This window comes from Oreochromis niloticus, linkage group LG9 (genome assembly GCF_001858045.2).
Source record: "Oreochromis niloticus isolate F11D_XX linkage group LG9, O_niloticus_UMD_NMBU, whole genome shotgun sequence".
In the NCBI taxonomy this organism is placed as follows: Eukaryota; Metazoa; Chordata; class Actinopteri; order Cichliformes; family Cichlidae; genus Oreochromis; species Oreochromis niloticus.
In genome coordinates, this window is record NC_031974.2 from 5,585,470 (window position 1) to 5,608,633 (window position 23,164).

General features: G+C 40.6%; 1 protein-coding gene across 2 annotated transcripts; it reads right to left on the reverse strand.

The window, feature by feature from the left end:
• Positions 1-21: 21 nt before the first annotated feature.
• cip2a (cellular inhibitor of PP2A) lies at positions 22-22,588 on the reverse strand. 2 transcript variants are annotated; one of them, XM_005460950.3, is made up of 22 exons: positions 22,474-22,588; positions 22,106-22,227; positions 21,740-21,887; positions 17,877-17,989; positions 17,045-17,139; positions 16,838-16,934; positions 16,481-16,603; positions 15,858-16,003; positions 15,706-15,781; positions 7,152-7,373; positions 6,838-7,000; positions 6,608-6,755; positions 4,878-4,977; positions 4,659-4,777; positions 4,384-4,564; positions 3,339-3,413; positions 3,011-3,121; positions 2,349-2,545; positions 1,769-1,882; positions 1,597-1,679; positions 1,135-1,274; positions 22-498 (listed from the first exon to the last, which is right to left on the reverse strand). In XM_005460950.3, the coding sequence occupies exons 2-22, from the start codon at positions 22,205-22,207 to the stop codon at positions 352-354; spliced, it is 2,700 nt and encodes an 899-aa protein (XP_005461007.1). In that variant the 5' UTR covers positions 22,208-22,227; positions 22,474-22,588; the 3' UTR covers positions 22-351. The 2 variants fall into 2 exon arrangements, with proteins under 2 accessions (XP_005461007.1, XP_013120166.1); XM_013264712.1 differs by having other exon boundaries at positions 22,106-22,238; positions 22,474-22,578.
• Positions 22,589-23,164: the final 576 nt, after the last annotated feature.

Here is a 23,164-nt window from a genome sequence, read left to right on the forward strand (position 1 = left end):
TTCAAAAAGCAGGCCGAGGCCTTTAAGTGTATTTCCTTTATTGTTTTGCTGATGGCTTCAGTTCATTTTAGTTATGTTTTAAAATATTTTTTAAAGAGGAATTTACAAAAACGATCTAGTCAGCAGAGACGTTCAGGTTTTACACACATATCTATCATTTATTTACCAAATAAAAACAGACACAGAGACAGAAACACGCCGACATATTTTAAAATATAAGTTGTGTTTAATACAGTCCATTAAGTGTTTTCTATAAAAAGTTTCCTAAAGGTTCAAAGCTCAAGCTTCGTCTTTAAAGTTGATGGGGATGTGTTTAAAATCTGATGCTCCTCGTTGTGGCTCGGTCGCTGCTCAGAGCGACAGGTTGACGTCGCTCTTCATCTTGCCGCTGCTGAGGCTGTGGATCATGGCGATCATCGCAGAGTGTTTGTTCAACTCGTCCTCCTTCTGCTTCAGCTTCGTCTCCAGCTGACTCTTCTGCAGCTCCAGAGACGACGCCTGGAAAACAGAAAATGTTCTACATCAAGAAACCGGCCTGGTTTCATCTCCTGTATGCTGCCTGATCATCGACTTAAACCGTGACAAGCTTGGATTCGTCTGTGGACAGAAGCTTTGGGACAGGCTGCAGGAGTCTGTCTTTGACTCCGTCTCACGCCTCGATGGTTACAAGTTCAATTTTGGGATTTTTTTTTTTTTTAAAGATCTGGATCTAAAAGGCTGTTTTATTATTTTATTTTATTTTATTTTATCAAGAGTTGTTATTGTTTCTTTTTTAAGTTGTCAAAAAGGCGTTTCACCTAATGTGAATTTGGACATTTTGTTTTCCCTTTTTGGAGGATTTCAGTTTCTTTTTTTGTGTTTCTTTGTTACTTTTGCATTGTTTGTTTCTTATCAGCATCTCTTCACACAAGTGAAAACCGTGTACGACTTTTCTGTCAGTTGTCTATCAAATCACAGGTGCATACGTGAGCTGTGCATTTACCAAAAATTAAGGCATCAATTAAAAAACAAAGCCCAACACAAAATATTTTCCATGTTAAGATATATATGACAGATACGGGAAACAAAGGTAAAGAAGCTGCAGGTGCAGCTTGGAGCAAATGTGTCGTGTTTGATCAGCACTCTTTTTGTTACCTTGATGCTGGCGTCTTTCCGGGCCTGCTCTGTTTTGTTGAGTTCTTTCCTTAAAACATCCACCGTCTCCTCCAGGTCTCTCCTCTCCTGCTCCTTTTCCTTCACCTTCTCCTCCTCAGCCCGGAGTTCAGCACGCAGACCTGACAGGAACAAAGCAAAGTGCTGATTGAGGCTCATGGATAGGTTACGTATCCTTTAAGTAGTCTTTAATCTCCGCGCTGATAAAAACATATCGTATAATCTTGACTTCATCAGTCAGCTGTAGTTTTAGACAAACATTTGCCTCTGCTGGCGACAATAAAAACGTTCCTCTAATAAACAAATAGAAGTTACACAGATTTTCTCACATCTCTGATGAATGAAGAGTCTTGGGATCAGATTTCAGGGGGAAACGTCCTTTCCCATATTTAGGATACACACATTTGTATGAGTCTGTTACTGTGAAATTAACTGAAGACCAACCTGAGATGTCACCGTTTTTCTTCTGTAGATCTGAATTAAGCGATCTGATCTCCTCTTCTCTCTCCTCCAACAATGATGCCGTCCTAACAAAAAGCAACGAGCGTCAGAAACCTCGTCTTCAGGTCAAAGGAAACAAGTCTCGCACGTGTGTGTGTGTGTGTGTGGGGCATACTTGTTTTGCTGCAGCTGGAGTGCTTCGTGGTTCTTCCTCAGGGTGTCGGTCTGTTTGGTGAGAGAAACATGAGCCGCCTGCACCTCCTTCAGCAGCCGCTCCGTCTCATTGAACCTGCACAGCAGAACCAAACTGTCACACATCTGCACGTCCCAATAAACCAGCCCAAAGTTTCATTTCTACAGCCTGAACTTTGAAATAAAGTTTTATTATACACATGTTATAAGATCATTTCTCTCAGGTGGAAACAAAACAGGACAGTACTGGTTAAATCTGCAGCACAGATCACAGACTGAAAACAAGCCTGTGGATTTTAAAAGTGAGAACAAAAAGAAGGAACAGAAAAAAAGAGACTCTGGTGGTTAAAAAGTCAAAACACATTTGACCCCAGTGTCTGTAACTTCATCAAAACACAAAAAAGTGTTTTTCTCTTCTTACTGGCCTTAAAAGGAAATAGTGCAGATTGAACTGTGTTGGCTCAGAGAGCGAAGTGTGAGGAGAAAAACCTTCACTGTTTAACTACAGCTGTTAATAAATACCTAAATAAATCCCACTGTGGTTTCACCATAGTGCCTCTGACCTGTTGAGCAGGGTGTTGTAGGCTCCTTTCAGGGCCTGGTGCTCCTCAGAGTCCCGCTGTAGCCTGGAGTTGTGCTGCAGCAGCTCCTCCATGTCAGCTTTGGAGCGCTCCACCTCCAGCACCTGACCGCTCAGCTCCACCTTCAGCTCCTCGCGACGTCGCTCGGCGTCCTTCAGCAGACCGGCCAGCTTACGAGCCTGCGGGCAGAACACGGGGCAAAATTAACACACAGGAAAAGTGGATTTTACTAAAAACAGCGAGCATCAATGATTCCATTTCTGAGCAAAGATGAACTTTTTCATGGCTTGATTTAATGATTTTATGAGCTGCTCAAACTGACACTGCTTCACATTTAACATCATAAAATCAGAAAAGCATTTGGCACAGACAGCGTGACGCAGTGCATCTGCAAACTACAACCTGAGACTGCGTTAAACGGCGTAATTAAACGTATTTATTCACTATTAATCTTATAGCACAAAATGTAAGAAAAAACAGGAAAAACAAAGGTCAAATAGCTCGTTATGATGTTCTTTTTAATGTTTTAACATCACAAAAAAGATAAAGCACATGATCCTCACATTTAAGAGGCTGGCACTGCAAACACTGAATTATCACAATCTAAAGGAAAGAATACTTTAAAAACAATAACAACATGTTACCTCAGCCTCGGCCTGAGCTCTCTGAAAGCGATACTGAGCGAGGAGACGATCGGCCTGAGAAAGAGCCAGAGCCTTCGCCTCCATCAAGTCCTGCAGACGGCTCTCCTTAGACTGAGGAGGAGACACAGAAAGCTTCATCAGATACAGAAAAGCTAAAATCCAGATAAAGTCTGAATGCTTCTGCAGATGCTTTAGTGTTGCATCAACAAAAACTCTCAAGTAGTAAAAATCAGACTGTTAAAAAAAACAAACTGCAAACATATGACAGGTTACTTGTCTGCAACATTACAGCAGTGTTTATCACTTTTCTTAGGCCTGATGTACTCACCGCGTACGCGACCAGCTTCTGTTCATACACGTCGATGATCTCGGACACGTGAGAGTCTTTGACCTGCTCCTGCAGCTGCAAGCATCACACAGACTTCAGTGGAAAGTTCGACGGGAAGATCGAAAACGTTTATAACACAGTTTTGTTTGTCTGGAAATGTTGCCGACACTGTTTTCAGGGGTTACACCAAATCTTCCCAAACTTTACGACCTTTAAAAACTCTTAAAATAATTAAATATTTCTTTGTGAAACTGAGTTTTCGAGAACCCGACGACATTAAATTATCCAGGGAGTAAAGAAAAGTGGAAAATAATATCAGAATCTAATAATTTAGTGTTTTTACTTCTGTACATTATCTTATCAAACTGCACTGTGTGCACAGCCTGTAGCTACAATATAAAGTTTGATAAATCACGTTTGTTTATGTAATTTAAGACGTTTCATTTGTTAGCAGCAGCCCAAGCAACATTTTATTGTTTTGACCCACAAAATCAAGCAAAAACATTTCGGTCCTGAAAATATTTCAAAGTAAAAGTTAAACATGGATGCAGGACACGCATGTGGTTGGGTGCCACAACATTTTAGAGAACCCATAATCTGTAGTACCTTCAAAAGGTGATTTTATTTAAATTATTTTTATTTGTATCAATTGATTTTAATTTTGGACATTTAAACGACTTATCTAACAACTTATGGTTTCTGAAAAATCTGCATATTAAAATTAAAATAAATAAAATAAAAAGCCTAAACAGGTCACTGCTAGCCTGGTGGTGTTCTTGAATAATTTACATTACCTAATAGTTAATTTGAGGATGTAATTTAATTTGTATTTGTTAAAGTGCACCACAAGATGGCGTCTTCCCCCTTTGGTTGAGTTGATCTGACTGATCCTCATCGTGTATCAAAGTGAATGTGCTTGAATGAAAGAAGAAAATGCTTCATCTTGGTCTTATGTTCTGATCACAGTTGTTTTTCAAAGTTTGGCTCCCCCATGGAAAATGTTCACATTTCAAAAGTCGCAGAGAAACATTCTTGCACACTCTACCTCCAGCCCGGTCTGAATCTTCTCCACCAGACTGTGGACACTTTTGTTGGAAACACTGGAAGAGTTCAGCATGCTGGTGTTTGTCCTGAGAGGCGGGACTTCCTGCACTGCCACACGCTTCACAGACAGCTCGGCCTCTCGCTGCCGATAAGCGTTGTTGGCGGCGATGCTTTCTCCCAGACTTGAGAAAAAACAAAGACATTTTGTCCACAATTCAAAGAACTATTAAATATTTCTGGATTAAAAAAAAGTGTAGTTTCGATCATGAGACTCACACGAACGAGGGGAAGTCTGGGAGGGGCGTGGCTTCAAACAGCAGAGAGAGTCCAGTCTGCACACGGTCTCTGTGGTGGGACGTGAGGGCCAGAGAGAGCGGCGTCACTATCCTCTGGTCCTGAGGGATAAAACCGAGAGAATGATGGCCCGTTTCAACTGAACACAAAATCCTGCGTGTACTAAAAACAAGGTATATAATATCAGCCTGTATGTAATACCTGCAGCATCCTGTAGAAGCTGGTCTCCATGTCCTTCACATGCTGTCTCAGTTTGCTCATCAACTCCAGAGTCTTCAGCAGAGCTTCTGCACACACCTGACTGACACCACACACACATTTTAATATCTTAAAATACCTCAAAAGTAGTGAGAAAAGTTTCATCAGCTAAATTAAGTCAAAATAATAACATAACATTACCTCTGAGTTCTTTAATTCATCATGAAAAGCTGATTTAAAGTTGTTTCAGGTTCAGGGTGGCAGCTGACTTTTCAAACTTGATACATTTTTGCCTGAATGTTATTTGCAGCTCTGTAGGCTGAAAGCATTTTAAGGCCTTTCTATGAGTATGAAGTATGAAAGTGGGTAAACGCCTTCACTTAAATCCCGTTATCAATAGTAACAAAACTAAGTATAGAGTGATGCATTTCAGATGTGAAGTGTCAGTTCTTCTTTTGATGCACAGACTGTGGGTCTCTGAAGGTCATCTGTGCCGTTTAGACAGCGCGCCAGCTGCAGTGGTCTGCAAGTGTGTTATCCCTTTAAAAGGGCCTCATTCCATTAGTTTCAGTGTTAAGTTTAATATGTTATTGTATGGAGGACAGTCTTGAGTCTGTAGACATCCAGTGACTCAATAAACATGTCCACCAAAGCCTCATCAGCTAAGTTATGATACCACATTGTACCAGATTAACAAGCAGTAAAACTGAGGATAGCTTAAACCTTTCTCAAAAGTCTCGTTTGTTATATTTTTATTTGAATTAACTCAAATGTTTTTTTTCATATGTATTTTCAGTTTTTAGTCTAGTTTCAGTTAATTACATAGTGGATTACTTAGCGGATGTCTCTGTAGAGGTGAAGTGAATGACTGTAATAAGTCTGCACAGCTCTTTAAAAATAAAAATAAAAGTTGATACCACATTTAGTGGATTGTTTTCCTTATCTGTTATGTAGATCAGCGCTGTGTCTCTCAGATTTCAACTTGCTTGTGGCTCTTTGTGTAATTGAGAATGACCTTTTAAATAAACAACAACAACAAAAAAACAGACCTTCTCCCAAAGCTTGTTGGGCATCATGTTAGCATTAGCCACAGGATTCACCTGGGCTGCTGACATCTTTGGTCCGGCAGCTAGTTTTCACTACTGTTCGTGGGCTGTGTGTTGATGGTTGGTTGGTGTTTTTCTCTACATATCAGAGCGAGTCTGTCAAGTTTCATAACAACCACCAACTGCAACCAGTAAATGGAGCATGGCTGATTTGGCTCAGCACGGCTGTTTTAGGGGGATTTTTTGAAATCTTTTCCCTCCATAATGACATTTAATGATCTCCACTGCACCTTTACTGACGAGGTTTGACACGTCAGTATATATCAAAAAGATGCAGTTTGACAACACGAAGAATCATTTTCGGGTAGCTGCATGGGCAGAGACCACCCTCACCCTCGCTAACTTCTGATGCAAACACCTGAAATATGGCAGAAACCACTCAGTTCAGAAAATTGCTTCAAGTATTACTCATGGTAGACTTTCAAGGGATAAAGAGTTAAAGATTTTTAGGGACAATGTGAGTACAAAGTACTGATCACATAAAGCAGTGCAGCTGTATTTTGCATTAATAATGCGCTGTTTGGAAATCCCACTGCTTCTCTTGCATCTCTAAAAATTACATGAACCCTCAGAAAAACCTGAGCTTGATGTGTTGTATAACGAAACGTCATCAGATGTTTCACTCACCTGAGATCATCGTCAGAGCTGGGAGGCAGACAGCTGAGTGGATTGCTGCTATGACAACATGAGAGGATAGCTTCAACCTGTGAGAGGCACAGCTGAGCGCTTATCTGGCAGGACACCAAGGATCTGGTGGCATCCTCGGAGCACAGGAGTGGAAGAGTTAAGGCTTCAAAGGAATCAGACATGTGCAGACAGAGACAGACTGCAGGGCTGCAGGGTCACGTGAAGGATATTTAGCAGCAGGCTGGTGACGTAGCTGATGCGGAGACAGTGTTTTCCCAGGTGAGCGTCTCCCTGTGAGAGATTGAGGCCCTTCAGCAGCCCTAACAGTACCGGAAGCAACATTTCCACAAAGCTCAGCGTAGAATCAGGCATACTCTCTGCTCCCAGCGTCTCCTGCATGGAGAGGATAGGAACAGAAGTGGGTGGACAGCTAACAAATTTTATTATAATCAGGATTACGGCTTCCAGGTAATCAGAAGAAAAGCTGCAGACCGGTTCTGCCACTGTCAGACCACTCCCCTGTATCCCAGTGGGTCAACCGTACCTCCAGTAGCTCGCTCAACAGCTGCAGGACCTGCAGAGAGCAAGATTCGCCACCCTCCACGGGCGAGCTCAGCCACTGCACCAGTGCCAGCCCACACTGCGCCTTGCGTCCACCGTCCCGTCCTGCGGCTCTGAGTTTAAGTCCCGCTGGTTTGAAAACCACCTCGCACAGGAGCGAGCGCAGACCTGAGACACTGCACATGGCAAGGAGAAGCTCCAACACCTGCACACGACACACACATCAAGATGGTTTGTAGCAGCTGAGCATGGCCTTCTAAAGGCTTTCCTTCCCTTTATCCAAAAATAGGCTGCAGAAAGAGGCAAGTGTGCAATTATACAGTAAAATATAAGGTGGGCCGATAATGCTTTTCCTTATTTACTGTCTTATATGTTAGAATGGTTGATGCTGATTAAGAGTAGGAACAGTCTGATCATATGCATAGTAAACAGCAGAAGCATCTTCATGCCTCGATGCTTAAAATGAGGTGGCTGTAGCTCAGGTGGCAGAGCAGGTCAGCCACTAACCAGAAGGTCGGTGGTTCGAGCCCAGGCCGTTCCATGCTACATGCCAAATATCCTTGGGCAAGACACTTCACCTGTTGCCTACTGGTGGTGGTCAGAGGGCCCGGTGGCGCCAGTGTCCGGCAGCCTCGCCTCTGTCAGTGTGCTACAATGTAGCTGCCATCACCAGATTGTGTGTGTGAATGACTGAATGTAGTGTAAAGCACTATACAAATACAGGCCATTTACCATTTATAAACTTCAGAGAAAAAAAACACCCAAATTTCAACATAACCTGTGAGTAATACAAGCAGCAGCTTCAAGCTTACAATAATCACCAAACTGACTAAATCTAATAAAACTGCAACAAACATCTGATACTTTTCTGTTTTGTACCACTGAAACTTGAATATCTATTTATTTATATCTATTTATTTTAACCGACAAATACATATATAACAACATTTTTGCAACATCATTATCATTATTAATAATATTATTATGCCATATTTGTATATTTATGTTAGTAAGTATATATTAAAGAAAATCTGTTGGCGTTGCTTTTGTGACACATGTCATGTTACACAGTGATCGGTTTCACTCCTGATATTTTAACCCAAACCATGATGCGTTCCTAAACCTCTCGTGCATTATTAGTATGGAAAAGGTAGCGAAAGCAAAACATGAAAGATGAAAGCAAAACTGAACAAGTTCGGTCTTGTGATATAAAACCATCGACCAAATAATAACCAACAAATGTCCAACAGCTTTTCAGCTGATGTCAAAAAAGAGGTTTGCAAACCAGCTTTGAACCAGTTAAACATTATAATTGCCTGTTAATATTAAAACTATTAACTACAGTTTTTACAGCGTTTCATTTTTCACTTTAAACATCAAAGGTAAAGAGCAACCAAAATGCTGTGAAGCCCCTGCCTTGCTTCCTCTTGTGCTCGTGGTTTTGGTCATTTTACAGCATCATGTTTTCATTTCAAGGAAACACACTGAGTGACTTTAAAATCAACAGTTTCCTAAATTTAAAAATCAATTTTAGTTTCTGTTTAAACTCCTGAGCAAATGTAAGAAAACCTCTAGATCTGACATTTAAAATCCAAATTTAGGTTGAATCCTTTCAGGTTTCGGGGCCTTTTTGTTGTTTCTTTTAGTTCAATTTAGTTCCAGTTTTTGATAGAAGATTTTTATCATTTCAGTTTAGTTTTTCAGTTTAAGAAAGTATGAGGCCATTTCTGCTGCTGTTCTTCCAGATTAACTAAAAATGAACTCATCATGAGATTTTATATTTTGCAGTTTCTTTATAAGGCAGCAGTTGCTAAAAACGCTGACAGCTGCAGATGTTGTGTCCGAATCGTTCAACTGAAACTTCAGAATAATCCAGGTGTCACAGCTTAAACCTGCACGCACAAATAATGTGAGACCAGGCTGTTACAAAAAAACAACATTAACATTTTTAAAGACTAAATATTCCCTGCATTTATTTCCTGGTTTGTCGGCAGCAGCTCCTGAAGGAGCTGTTTCACTGCCATCAGTTAATGTGAGACACCAGTTTATCAGAAAAGCTGCTGTTCAGTTATAACAGGAAGAAAAAGCATGTGACTCTGTGTGAGAACAGTTTCCTTTAATTGCTGCACAACAAAACAAAACAGCAACAGCAAAATGCTGTTATCGTACACACACAGAAACACGTTTGGACCATCTGTATGCATGTTCAGTAAACCAGAGTGAAAGACTAACACTTGTGCTTGTGAAGGACATTTCTGTCCCTTTGACTTTTCTTTGGTTAATCGTTTTGGGTTAACACAGATATTTATGTTAGACTTTCAACACCAGGTCCCAAAATAAGCTGTGTAACCACACCACTAAACAGCCCCACTGAAACACATTACAGCCTTTCTGTAGTGCTGAAACACCAGCTCTCCCTCTGTGAACCTCAGCGTTTATTGGATCGATCGTTCTTCTGGTCAAACCTCAAAGGTCTTGATCGTCGGCCAAGTTTATAACTCTAAAACTATGATTTATACAAGTGTGGTGTGTATTGTCATATTGATAATAATCGATTAAGTAATGGAATATGAAATACTTCTGTCTTATTAACGAGCAGTAATAAATATTTAAAAGAAAAAACCACAGGTGGTTTTGTGCCACCCGTCTTATTTGTCTAAAAACAAACAAAAAAAACAAAGCATTTGTATTTGCGTCAGAAATTAATTTGATTGTTTTATATATTTTTAAATATATTAACACACTAAAATTAAGTGAGTTTGTGTCTGTAAGCCTTGAAAGGAGAATGTGGTGGCTGCACTGAACAGATGTGAGCACAGCAGCATCCTGAAGTTTGCTCCGTGATTTGATGCAAAGCTTTTGTGCTGCTTAAAACAAGATGTTGTGATGGTGCAGACGTTAACAATACAGGGAGTGCAGAATTATTAGGCAAATGAGTATTTTGTCCACACATTTTAACATCCATGTAGATGCTAAAAATGACAGCCTCAACATCGCATTTAATCTGTTACTAGACTCAATTGGCTTCTCTCAAAATGTAAAAGAACCCACCCACCACTTTAATCACACTCTAGATCTTGTTTTAACGTATGGCATAGAAACTGAATATTTAACAGTGTTTCCTGAAAACCCTCTGCTGTCTGATCATTTCCTGATAACATTTACATTTACAATAATTGATTACACAGCAGTGGAGAGTAGACTTTATCAAAGTAGATGTCTTTCTGAAAGTGCTGTAACTAAGTTTAAGAATATAATCCACCCACTGTTATCATCTTCAATGCCCTGTACCAACATAGAGCAGAGCAGCTATCTGAACGCTACTCCAACAGAGGTCGATTATCTTGTTAATAATTTTACCTCCTCACTACGTACGACTCTGGATACTGTAGCTCCTGTGAAAACTAAGGCCTCAAATCCAAAGTCCCTGACTCCGTGGTATAATTCTCAAACACGTAGCCTAAAGCAGATAACTCGTAAGCTGGAGAGGAAATGGCGTGTCACAAATTTAGAGGATCATCATTTAGCCTGGAGAAATAGTTTGCTGCTTTATAAGAAAGCCCTCCGCAAAGCCAGAACATCTTACTATTCGTCACTGATTGAAGAAAATAAGAACAACCCCAGGTTTCTCTTCAGCACTGTAGCCAGGCTGACAAAAAGTCAGAGCTCTACTGAGCCAACCATCCCTTTAACGTTAACTAGTAATGACTTCATGAACTTCTTCACAAATAAAATTTTTATCATTAGAGAAAAAATTACCAATAATCATCCCACAGATGTAATATTATCTACAGCTACTCTTAGTACCATCGATGTTAAGTTAGACTCTTTTTCTCCAATTGATCTTTCTGAGTTAACTTCAATAATTAATTCCTCCAAACCATCAACGTGTCTTTTAGACCCCATTCCTACAAAACTGCTCAAAGAAGTCCTGCCATTAATTAATTCTTCGATCTTAAATATGATCAACCTATCTCTAATAATCGGCTATGTACCACAGGCCTTCAAGCTGGCTGTAGTTAAACCTTTACTTAAAAAGCCATCTCTAGACCCAGCTGTCTTAGCTAATTATAGGCCAATCTCCAACCTTCCTTTCATATCAAAAATCCTTGAAAGAGTAGTTGTCAAACAGCTAACAGATCATCTGCAGAGGAATGGCTTATTTGAAGAGTTTCAGTCAGGTTTCAGAGCTCATCACAGCACAGAAACAGCTTTAGTGAAGGTTACAAATGATCTTCTTATGGCCTCTGACAGTGGACTCATCTCTGTGCTTGTCCTGCTAGACCTCAGTGCTGCGTTCGATACTGTTGACCATAATATCCTATTAGAGCGATTAGAACATGCTGTAGGTATTACAGGTACTGCACTGCAGTGGTTTGTATCATATCTATCTAATAGACTCCAGTTTGTACATGTAAATGGAGAGTCCTCTTCAGACACTAAGGTCAATTATGGTGTTCCACAGGGTTCAGTGCTAGGACCAATTCTATTTACATTATACATGCTTCCCCTAGGCAACATCATTAGAAGACATAGCATAAATTTTCACTGCTATGCAGATGACACGCAGCTCTATCTATCCATGAAGCCAGGTAACACACACCAATTAGTTAAACTGCAGGAATGTCTTAAAGACATAAAGACCTGGATGGCCGCTAACTTTCTGCTTCTTAATTCAGATAAAACTGAGGTTATTGTACTCGGCCCTGAAAATCTTAGAAATATGGTATCTAAGCAGATTCTTACTCTGGATGGCATTACCTTGGCCTCCAGTAACACTGTGAGAAACCTTGGAGTCATTTTTGACCAGGACATGTCCTTCAATGCACATATTAAACAAATATGTAAGACTGCTTTCTTCCATTTGCGCAACATCTCTAAAATTAGAAATATCCTGTCTCAGAGTGATGCTGAAAAACTAGTTCATGCATTTATTACTTCCAGGCTGGACTACTGTAATTCACTATTATCAGGAAGTCCTAAAAACTCGCTGAGAAGCCTTCAGCTAATCCAAAATGCTGCAGCAAGAGTACTGACAGGGACTAGAAAGAGAGAGCATATTTCTCCTGTTTTGGCTTCCCTTCATTGGCTTCCTGTTAAATCCAGAATTGATTTCAAAATCCTGCTCCTCACATACAAGGTCTTAAATAATCAGGCCCCATCTTATCTTAATGACCTTGTAGTACCATATCACCCTATTAGAGCACTTCGCTCTTGGACTGCAGGCCTACTTGTTGTTCCTAGAGTATTTAAAAGTAGAATGGGAGGCAGAGCCTTCAGTTTTCAGGCCCCTCTTCTGTGGAACCAACTTCCAGTTTGGATTCGGGAGACAGACACTATCTCTACTTTCAAGATTAGGCTTAAAACTTTCCTTTTTGCTAAAGCATATAGTTAGGGCTGGACCAGGTGACCCTGAATCCTCCCTTAGTTATGCTGCAATAGACGTAGGCTGCCGGGGATTCCCATGATGCATTGAGTTTTTCCCTTCCAGTCACCTTTCTCACTCACTATGTGCTAATAGACCTCTCTGCATCGAATCATATCTGTTATTAATCTCTGTCTCTCTTCCACAGCATGTCTTTCATCCTGTTTTCCTTCTTTCACCCCAACCGGTCGCAGCAGATGGCCGCCCCTCCCTGAGCCTGGTTCTGCCGGAGGTTTCTTCCTGTTAAAAGGGAGTTTTTCCTTCCCACTGTCGCCAAAGTGCTTGCTCATAGGGGGTCATATGATTGTTGGGTTTTTCTCTGTATTTATTATTGTGCTATCTACTGTACAATATAAAGCGCCTTGAGGCGACTTTTGTTGTGATTTGGCGCTATATAAATAAAATTGAATTGAATTGAATTGAATCATCCTCTTCATGCATGTTGTCTTACTCCAAGCTGTATAGGCTCGAAAGCCTACTACCAATTAAGCATATTAGGTGATGTGCATCTCTGTAATGAGAAGGGGTGTGGTCTAATGACATCAACACCCTATATCAGGTGTGCATAATTATTAGGCAACTTCCTTTCCTTTGGCAAAATGGGTCAAAAGAAGGACTTGACAGGCTCAGAAAAGTCAAAAATAGTGAGATATCTTGCAGAGGGATGCAGCAGTCTTAAAATTGCAAAGCTTCTGAAGCGTGATCATCGAACAATCAAGCGTTTCATTCAAAATAGTCAACAGGGTTGCAAGAAGCGTGTGGAAAAACCAAGGCGCAAAATAACTGCCCATGAACTGAGAAAAGTCAAGCGTGCAGCTGCCAAGATGCCACTTGCCACCAGTTTGGCCATATTTCAGAGCTGCAACATCACTGGAGTGCCCAAAAGCACAAGGTGTGCAATACTCAGAGACATGGCCAAGGTAAGAAAGGCTGAAAGACGACCACCACTGAACAAGACACACAAGCTGAAACGTCAAGACTGGGCCAAGAAATATCTCAAGACTGATTTTTCTAAGGTTTTATGGACTGATGAAATGAGAGTGAGTCTTGATGGGCCAGATGGATGGGCCCGTGGCTGGATTGGTAAAGGGCAGAGAGCTCCAGTCCGACTCAGACGCCAGCAAGGTGGAGGTGGAGTACTGGTTTGGGCTGGTATCATCAAAGATGAGCTTGTGGGGCCTTTTCGGGTTGAGGATGATGTCAAGCTCAACTCCCAGTCCTACTGCCAGTTTCTGGAAGACGCCTTCTTCAAGCAGTGGTACAGGAAGAAGTCTGCATCCTTCAAGAAAAACATGATTTTCATGCAGGACAATGCTCCATCACACGCATCCAAGTACTCCACAGCGTGGCTGGCAAGAAAGGGTATAAAAGAAGAAAAACTAATGACATGGCCTCCTTGTTCACCTGATCTGAACCCCATTGAGAACCTGTGGTCCATCATCAAATGTGAGATTTACGAGGAGGGAAAACAGTACACCTCTCTGAACAGTGTCTGGGAGGCTGTGGTTGCTGCTGCACCCAATGTTGATGGTGAACAGATCAAAACACTGACAGAATCCATGGATGGCAGGCTTTTGAGTGTCCTTGCAAAGAAAGGTGGCTATATTGGTCGCTGATTTGTTTTTGTTTTGTTTTTGAATGTCAGAAATGTATATTTGTGAATGTGGAGATGTTATATTGGTTTCACTGGTAAAAATAAATCATTGAAATGGGTATATATTTGTTTTTTGTTAAGTTGCCTAATAATTATGCACAGTAATAGTCACCTGCACACACAGATATCCCCCTAAAATAGCTAAAACTAAAAACAAACTAAAAACTACTTCCAAAAACATTCAGCTTTGATATTAATGAGTTTTTTGGGTTCATTGAGAACATGGTTGTTGTTCAATAATAAAATTATTCCTCAAAAATACAACTTGCCTAATAATTCTGCACTCCCTGTAATTCACTGATGTTCAGACAGACGTCTCAGAGCCATAAAGACAAAAACTAAGACTAAGGTACAGCTTTCTATCCCTCAGCCATCACCATGCTGAATGCGCTCCTCTTGTTATGATTTGCATCAAAGTAGGACAAACGGATCCACCCGGGCTTCTGCTTCTTACCTGGACAGGCTCATATCCCTGAAGTTTAACTGAAAGCTACCTTTTGTTTGAGCAATATTTGCTTGTTTTCCTTCATGTGCATATGAACTTGAGTGACAGCCCAGTCTTAACTCATAGGGTCGGCCTGGCTGCTTTAAAGGTCGTCTATCGGGTTGAGGTCAGGACTCTGTGCAGGCCAGTCAAATTCTTCCACATCAAACTCACTCATCTATGTCTTTATGGGCCTTGCTTTGTGCACTGGTGCACAGCCATGTTGGAACATAGAGGGATCATCTCCAAAATGTTCCCACAAAGTTGTGATCATGAAATTGTCCAAAATGTTTTGGTATGTTGAAGCATTGAGCTGCTTTCAGTGGAACTACGAGCCTGAGCTCAACTCCTGAAAAACAACCCCACACCATAATCCCCCCTCCACCAAAGTCTCTCCAGAGAACACATCTCCCCACTCTAGAGTCCAGTGATGCCGTGCTTTACATCACTGCATTTAATGCTTTGCGTTGCGCTTGGTGATGTAAGGCTTGGATGCAGCTGCTCAGCCATGAAAACCCAATCCATGAAGCTGTCTATGCGCTGCCTCCGAGTTAATCTGAAGACCATGTGAAGTTTGGAGGTCTGTAGTGATCTCTGTGCTCCTCAGCATACGCTGACCCCGCCCTGTGATTTTACGTGGCCTACCACTTCGTGGCTGAGTTGCTGTCATTCCCAATCCACTGTGATAATACCACTAACAGCTGACTGTGGAATATTTAGTAGGGAGGAAGTCACATGGCTGGACTTGTTGCAGTTTGCACCTCATCACGGACCACATTGGAATTTACTGTCTAAGAGCGACCCATTTTTGCCTTTTTTTGTTTTTTCTCCGTTACCACAAAAAGGTCAGTGCTAACGTCAGCTGCAGAGCATCACGTCTGATGCAAACTGTGTCACACGTGATGGTTTCAGGGAATATTGGGAACTTGCAGAGTGAAGAACAGCTGGTGTGTTTTATCACATTTGTTTCTCACCTTGGCTGCAGGGTCTGGGTCTTTCGAATGCAGCAGTCCTAACACTTGAGACACACATGCCGAGAAGTGGGGATACCTGGAAATGGACAAAAGGTTTTCAGCACAGTTGTAAAGCAGCTATTCAGGAAAAGAGCTCTGAATTATCTGCATACCTTGTTAGGTAATCAGCTATTTTGGGGTTCTTTAACAAATCAACCAAAAGGTCGACTGAGTATTTTCTTGTCAGAGTACCATCACCGTTCACGATGATGTTGAACACAAGCTGGAACGTTTGATGGATGTTCTTTGCGTCAAAGAGCTACGAGGAAATCCCAGAGATCAGAGACAAGATATTATGTGAATCAGCATGAATCTTGTTTATTGTTCAACATATAAAAACGAGAAGAGAAAAAAGGAACAAACTAAAAAAGGAACAATTGTTTCCACTGTTAAGAAAAAAAAATAGAATCATGACAGAAACCTGCAGAAGTCTTGAGTCTCATTTGATGACATTTTGTCAGATTACCTTGTAATTTTTTTAAAAGTGTTTTTTTGAGCAAAAGTTCTCCATGTTTTTTGGCGGTCTTTCAATTTTTTATTTTTTTGGACGTTAGCTGCTTTTTCAGTCTTTTTCAGTCCAGTCTGTGCACCTGAACATTTTCAGAGGAAAGATTTCTCTGTTTCTTAAGTCACTAAACTCTGACTTATGAATCATTCAAGCATAAAAAAGCCAGCTAATTTTAAATTGTATCTTTAGACACTTTGTTTAATGCAGATCCCAGCAGAGTTCACCTACCTTCTCTCCAACCTTCTCATTCAGGCTGAGGCTGGCCAGTATAGACAACGTGAAGACCACCACAGTCAGGCTGTTGTGAGCCAGAAAGTTGATCAGTGTGCGATAAAACTGCTTCACGTTGTCCTACAAAATAACATAACCAGTTTCACTCATACTGGTCACCAACAACAAATGCATGTGGCCCAAAAAAATTTAATAGTGCAAAAACAGAGTATCCTATATTGATTATATGTATTGCGAAATATTTAAAGGCCTTTTTTGGTTAAATTTTGACGATTGTGGTTTGCAGCTCATGAATTTCTTGGATCTCTAATTCTTAGAATTCTTCCTCTTGTATGTGAATCAGCAGAAACTCACCAGAGACTTGATGTAGATCTGCACGGAGATGTTGTCGCGACAAAGATTGGCCAAGAGGCCGAGACATGACATGACAACGTCTTCATTTTGAGATTGGCTGTGATGAAAGACCGTTGGTAATCTCGTTAATTGAAACGTAATTGAATCAAAACATAAAGAGCAGTAATTCAGTATAACATAAAGGCAGAGATGAGATGTGTTTCTCACATGTTGGTCATGAGAAAAGTGATGAGCTCGTGGATGTAGCTGGCGGACTGGAAGATGCGAGTGTTGTAGGTCAGCTTCTGCAGCACCTGGAGGCACTGAAATACAGAGCAACACAACACAGACGACAAAGACAGTGTTAGAGAAAGACTCATGATGAAGAGGTAAAAGTCTATCGAGCAGCTACAGTCATAAATCTGCTTCAGTTATTTACTACATCTATATTAATGAAGATGTGGTTTGACAACTATTAGAATAGTTTCTGGTTTTTCTGCACAGGCAGAAACTATCCTCACAAACTTCTGATGCACACCCAGTTTGTTCTGCTCAGTACAGGAAATGGCCTTAACACTTACTCCTACTATGCCTTCAAGGGGTAAAGAGTTTATTGTAAACCACAATTCTCAATTTTACATTTTGCTCATTAAATATGCATCAGCTTATACAAATTTCAAAGACACCTTGGTGTCTTTGAAATTGCCTGCTCTTGAGCAGAAGCACTATGGCACTTTCTTTCTGCTAGCTCTGAAACGCTGCAGTGATTTTGACACAACACCAAAGCATAAATTTATCTGGACAGATTAGTTTTATTACAATTAATGAAAATTACGTCTTTGAATTTGACTTTTCATTTACAATTTGACCTCCTTTAGCCGACACACGACACCTGTGCTGTCACTGTGAACTGGCAGAGACATTTGTGCTCGCACAAGCTGACGGTAATGTTTAGAAGGCTTCAGGGCTTCAGTTTGGGTGAAAACAGCTACAGCGTTTCCTGTAATTGCTTGAGTCTCACCCCTTGCTAGCAGCACACCGACTGTAATAATAGGCTTACCTGCAGCACCAGAGGCTCCCCGGGTGTGTTGCTGTGACAGTGTATGACAGCAGCCAGGGTGCTGGTGAGGTTGTAGCTGCTGTGCAAAATCTCCCGGCTCTGATCGTCACAGGCTGTGAGGAATGAGTGTGTATGAAATCGTTAGTGTGTGAATTTTCTGTCTCAGAAATCATGAACATCCTTTTTTTAATTATTATTCTTACTACACTATACGTCCTGTTTACTATTCTCTACTTATTGATGCAGCAGTGTCCTGACCCAATATGATATGATTCTTTGGGAGACAATAATAACCCTAACTGACCAACTGGCCTCTGATCATTTATGCATTCAAAGATTAGCTTCCAGCACATTGTGAAAAGTTTGGCACACAAACAAATAGTTTGCTCTTGTTATTGAAATTTTGTAAAAACAGTGGAAATCCACATACTGCACATATATTTGAGGCAGACAGGATTTTACTCAGAACTGTAGAAGGGCAGCCATACTACATGAGGTGAAACAGGGCCTGACACTGAGAAAAGAAGGTGAAACCTCAGAGGAGGACATACCAGGGTCTGAGAAGCCTGTGCAAAAAAAGTATTGTATAAGCTACATATGGAACACTAGCCTGTTAACCATCCTTCTATGGTCTCAGCGGATTAAGGAAGCCTTGTTGAATTATCTTTAAGAGAGGTCTCATTTTTCAGAGGGATTTATTCTTTCCCCCTTACCAGAGACCATTTCTTACTTTGGACTCCCTTATCTTGAAGAATCTGTCTGAACTGACTGAATTGGATAAAACCAGGGATGAGAACATCTGGATCCTAGATTACTGATGACCTGAAAAGGTTCTTATTTCCCTTCTAGACATCATAATACCTAAAAAGCAACAACTTCAAAGCCCCAGATTACACATTGTCCATGCTCAGGTTTCTCAAAACATGCTCTCTCATCCTTCCTGTTGTAATGTCTGGTCTTCCTCCACCTCATCTCCTGACAGCACTAGGTCTGACTCCCCTCCCCTCTGCCTCCTGCAGTATGGACATGAGTTAAACATGTGAGGCAATAAGAACACTGCGGTAAAGGACACTGAATAAAAGTTTTGGTTTTGAATAGGAAAAAATTACTGTACATTTCTGAAATCCTGAAATCAAAGTTAAGACTTTGAAATTGAATAAATTTTTTAATTTTATGAAAAGAATCATAGTATCTTCAAAAACAAAACAAAACAAAAAAACCCACTTAATGTCGCTTATGGCCATAACATGTGAAAGTTGCAGTTCCCATCAATATAATGGGACTCACATAGATGGTTAGACGCAGAGGTCTCAGACTCAGGTCCCCACCAAAAGTTTTAGGATGATACATTTTCAAGCCAGTGGCACCATGTATTTCTATATATTATACCTGTATAATCAACAAGTGTCAAGAATTGTTCTGCTCCATAAAATAACACTGCATCACAGAAATACTTTGAAAGCATGGAACGACAATATTTTATATAAAGCCGGAGATTTGATGTGTGAGCTTGAACCTGTAACATGTTTTTGTGGAAGTGAAAACCTCAATTTATATGATGTCCACACAGCTGTAAACAAAGTTACTGATGCTTTGATTTTCTCATGACTTCTTCCACATTAGTTCTCTTTGAATTTGATTTCCGCTCAGTTTAATTTCAGTTCCAGATTTGCTCGTTTGAGTTTAGTTTTCAGTTTTAGTGTTTGGACTAAGGAGCTTGGAAAGAAAAGCGTCTGGACTTCTTTATGTGGCTTGAAGACATTTCACCTCTCATCCGAGAAGCTTGAGATCCCTTCCCAGACGCCTTAACGCCCACTCACACCCTTTGGCATCTGACCTCAGGAAATCACATGATAGGGTGGGGCTAGGTTTCACAATGAGCTCACCTGAAACCTTGGCTGATTGTGACCTACAGCCGTTTTCACACCTTGGTTCATGTGATTAGGTAGAGGATCATTAGGGGGTCCTTTTGTCCCTCTCGGGGGGGATACTCCCACAGGGCTTAAATCTGGGACTCTCCACCATTTGACCCCAGAACTGAAGAAGCTTCTCGGATGAGAGGTGAAACGTCTTCAAGCAACTTACAGAAGTCCAGACGCTTTTCTTTCCAAGCTCCTTAGACTGCGATGACCTGGATGACTGAGAACCTTCACAGACTTGGTGTTTGGACCAGTTATACTATGAAAGGTTCTTGTCAGCAGCTCAGGGAGGCATTGCAATCGGATGTGAAGTGCGGCTTTTTAAGCAGAAGCATATTGGTCACAGATGTGCACATTTGAGTTGTTTTTAAGGTTATTTCAACACAACAGTAAGTTTACATTGCTCTGCTAAAACACAGGAAAAGTAATAAAACTTCAGACTGAATTAAAGAACATAAAGTCATCTGTGTGACCATCTTTATTAGTTCCTACATGGTGCTTACATTTTCTCCTCTCTTTTTTATTCTTCCCTGTATGATCGTTCACCCCTCTGACTACAATGCCATCCCTCTGCCTCACTTATTATCTGGTGAATTTTGAATTGTCCCTCTATTCTAGCATTAACCTCAAGAGTTACACATATATCTGACAAATCAGGTGGAGGTAGGATTCATCCAGAGTACAGCTGTTTTATTCCAAACTATTCAACCACATAGGAATCTTTGACAGTGTCGACCTGCATGATGTGCAAAGAAGAACACAAGATGTTATTTACACTCTGATCCTAACCCGTCCCTGCGTTGAAGTTACACAGTACTGTGTCACATGCATAAATCGACACATTGATCTTTTTTCTGTATGTCATGTAATGATCGGTATTTCAAGGTTAAAAAAAAAATGCACTGCATGCACACACACCAGCCATATGTCTTCAGAGAAGTTTAGATCTGATGGCAAGTACTTTGTTTTCTTCTGCACATTGTACAGATCAGCTGTTACACACAGATGTCAGGTTTATACGGTGGGACAGTTTGTGGTAATACAGCTGTCTTCAGGATGAATCCTCCGCTCCACCCGAGTCTCAGACCTCAGGACCTCACAACAGTCCCAAACGAATTCTATCAGATAAGTTCATCCTTATAGAAAAATATATTGATTCTTCTTCAGCCTCCTCTCATTTGTCACACCGTTTTCAGAGAGGGACATGTGTAAAACCTTTCACTATATTATTTTTGTTACAGCATCACTGGCTTCAACAGACTCCCTCATCGGGTGTGCTCATTTCTGATCCACTAATCTGTGATGCTCTTGGCAGATAATTATTGAAATGAACTGAATGCATGAAATTACACCGTACAAGTACACCGTTAGTAGATCACCCAAAGAATTTTCCACTCCCATGGGATTGTTTTGTAAAAGCATTGTCACATTAATTTGCCCGGCAGCTTTCAGTCACAAAACTGACACGGTGCCTCTTTGGTGAACCCGCCAGCAGCTTTTTGATGCCTAAAGAAGGCTTTGCACTGGCACACACTGTTAGGAAATTTGGCCCTACAGCTTTGACCATTCATTTAGTGTTTATTGACTTTAATGCAACACTTTGATAATGACAACCAAATTTCAACAGATTAAGTTGTATGTGAATGTTTTAAATACTTTTGCTCCAGCAGCACTACTCCTCTGCTTACAATATAAACACAATAGTTTATGCCATTTAGATAAAACTACATCTCTATGACATGACATCGCAAAAGCCCCAAAAGCTTGTTGGCTTGACAGAAGTAATCAAATAAAGACTAAAATCTGGGACTTTTCTGGAATTTCACATTTCTGTGAAAAAAAAGTTTTAGTTAACTATAATAAACTTGAATTCAAACTGCCACTCAGGTGATGGTCCGTTACTGGTGCTGAAGTGTGTATAAAGTGTGAAGAGGTGTTCTGTACCTAGTTGTGACAGCAGGGAGATGATGGAGCTCGTCAGGGTGGGGCTGGTGCTTGGGTTTCCAGCCAGCTCTACCAGCCCACTCACACACTCGCTGGGCAGAGCCTGAGCTGAGGACAGCAGCTGCTCGCACTTCAGCCCTGAAAGCTTCTGCAAACACACAACATGTAGGTAAACTGCACAGGGATAGTATACACATATCCCTAACAGCATTCTGAGTTGTAATCACAGGCCAAATTATTACACAGCAAACCCCTACTTTGTATATTCTACTCCAAAACCACTGCTTGCCTCACGCGGAGCCCCATGAAGCCACTCAGGTGTGATTCTCCAGTTTGACGGATGTATAAACTGAACAGTTAGCTCACCTCCACCTGTTTTTGTAGCTGTGCTGCGTGCTGCGCTGTCCTGCTGTCTCTGTACTGCTGTATAGCCAGCAGCAGAGACTTCAGACAGGTCGTCACGTCCATCTTGTACAACAAAAACTGCACTGTAAGGAGACTTTGTTAAAGAGAGCGACAAGAGAGAAACTAACTATTTAGTTTACATGCTTTCAACCAATGTCCGTTTTAAGTATGCAGGCTAACACTAGCTAGCCAGCTTATCTTTCATTGTAATGACAACAGAAAATAAACTAATCATAAAAGCCTGAAACAGTGAACAGTGACTCGTGCATTCAAAACATAAGATTACATTACGATAAATATGATAAATGTAAATTCGATAAATAATATACCTGCGGTGCCTTTTCTTTTTTAGAGAAACATCAACAACAACCGGCAAGACATCGACAACTTCCTCCCGCTTCAACTTCGAACGCGAAGGGATCGTACCATGTACGAGAAAGGGGGAGGCAATAAATTAAATCAATATTAACGACATTATAATTGATTATTTGGTGCCATATATACACAATTTTTAAAACTAAAGAAGGGTTTTAGGAGCCATATTGAAACAATGTTTAGTAATTTGACGGTAATGGCTTAAAACAGATTAAGCTGTTGAAAATACACACCCTTATTACAGGGACGAGACCATGTGAGAATACACGTAACAAGAGGGGGCGGAGCAACAATTACCCGTAGTAGTTCAACAGTGAAAGATAAATTAAAATAAATTAAATTAAATTACGGCTATGTAAGAATATTTAAATTTATTTAAACTTAATAAATTTACATTGAAACGTGACTTTCAGAAAAAGAAAGCCATATCTAAATAGATCTTATTATTTCTAAAAGTTGTCTTTCTGAATGTTATTTTATTGAATTATTTGTAAACAAATGTAATTTATTTTTACACATAAACCCCTGTAAGGGTTACTCTAAAAGTAAAGCAAACAGTTTCTTCCACATTATACTTTTCACCAAAAAATAGAAACCAAAACAGTGGGGCAAAAATTCATCAATTTATTGAATCATTAGCAAGCA

Bases quoted from the DNA above. Each gene is read 5' to 3' on its own strand.
- cip2a (XM_005460950.3), bottom strand. From the start codon at position 22,207: ATGGACGTGACGACCTGTCTGAAGTCTCTGCTGCTGGCTATACAGCAG. The intron at 16,935-17,044 runs GTGAGAAACACA...CTTTCATCACAG, and splicing joins ACTTTTCTCATGACCAACAT to CCAATCTCAAAATGAAGACG. The intron at 1,680-1,768 runs GTATGCCCCACA...GCTTTTTGTTAG, and splicing joins CTCCAGCTGCAGCAAAACAA to GACGGCATCATTGTTGGAGG.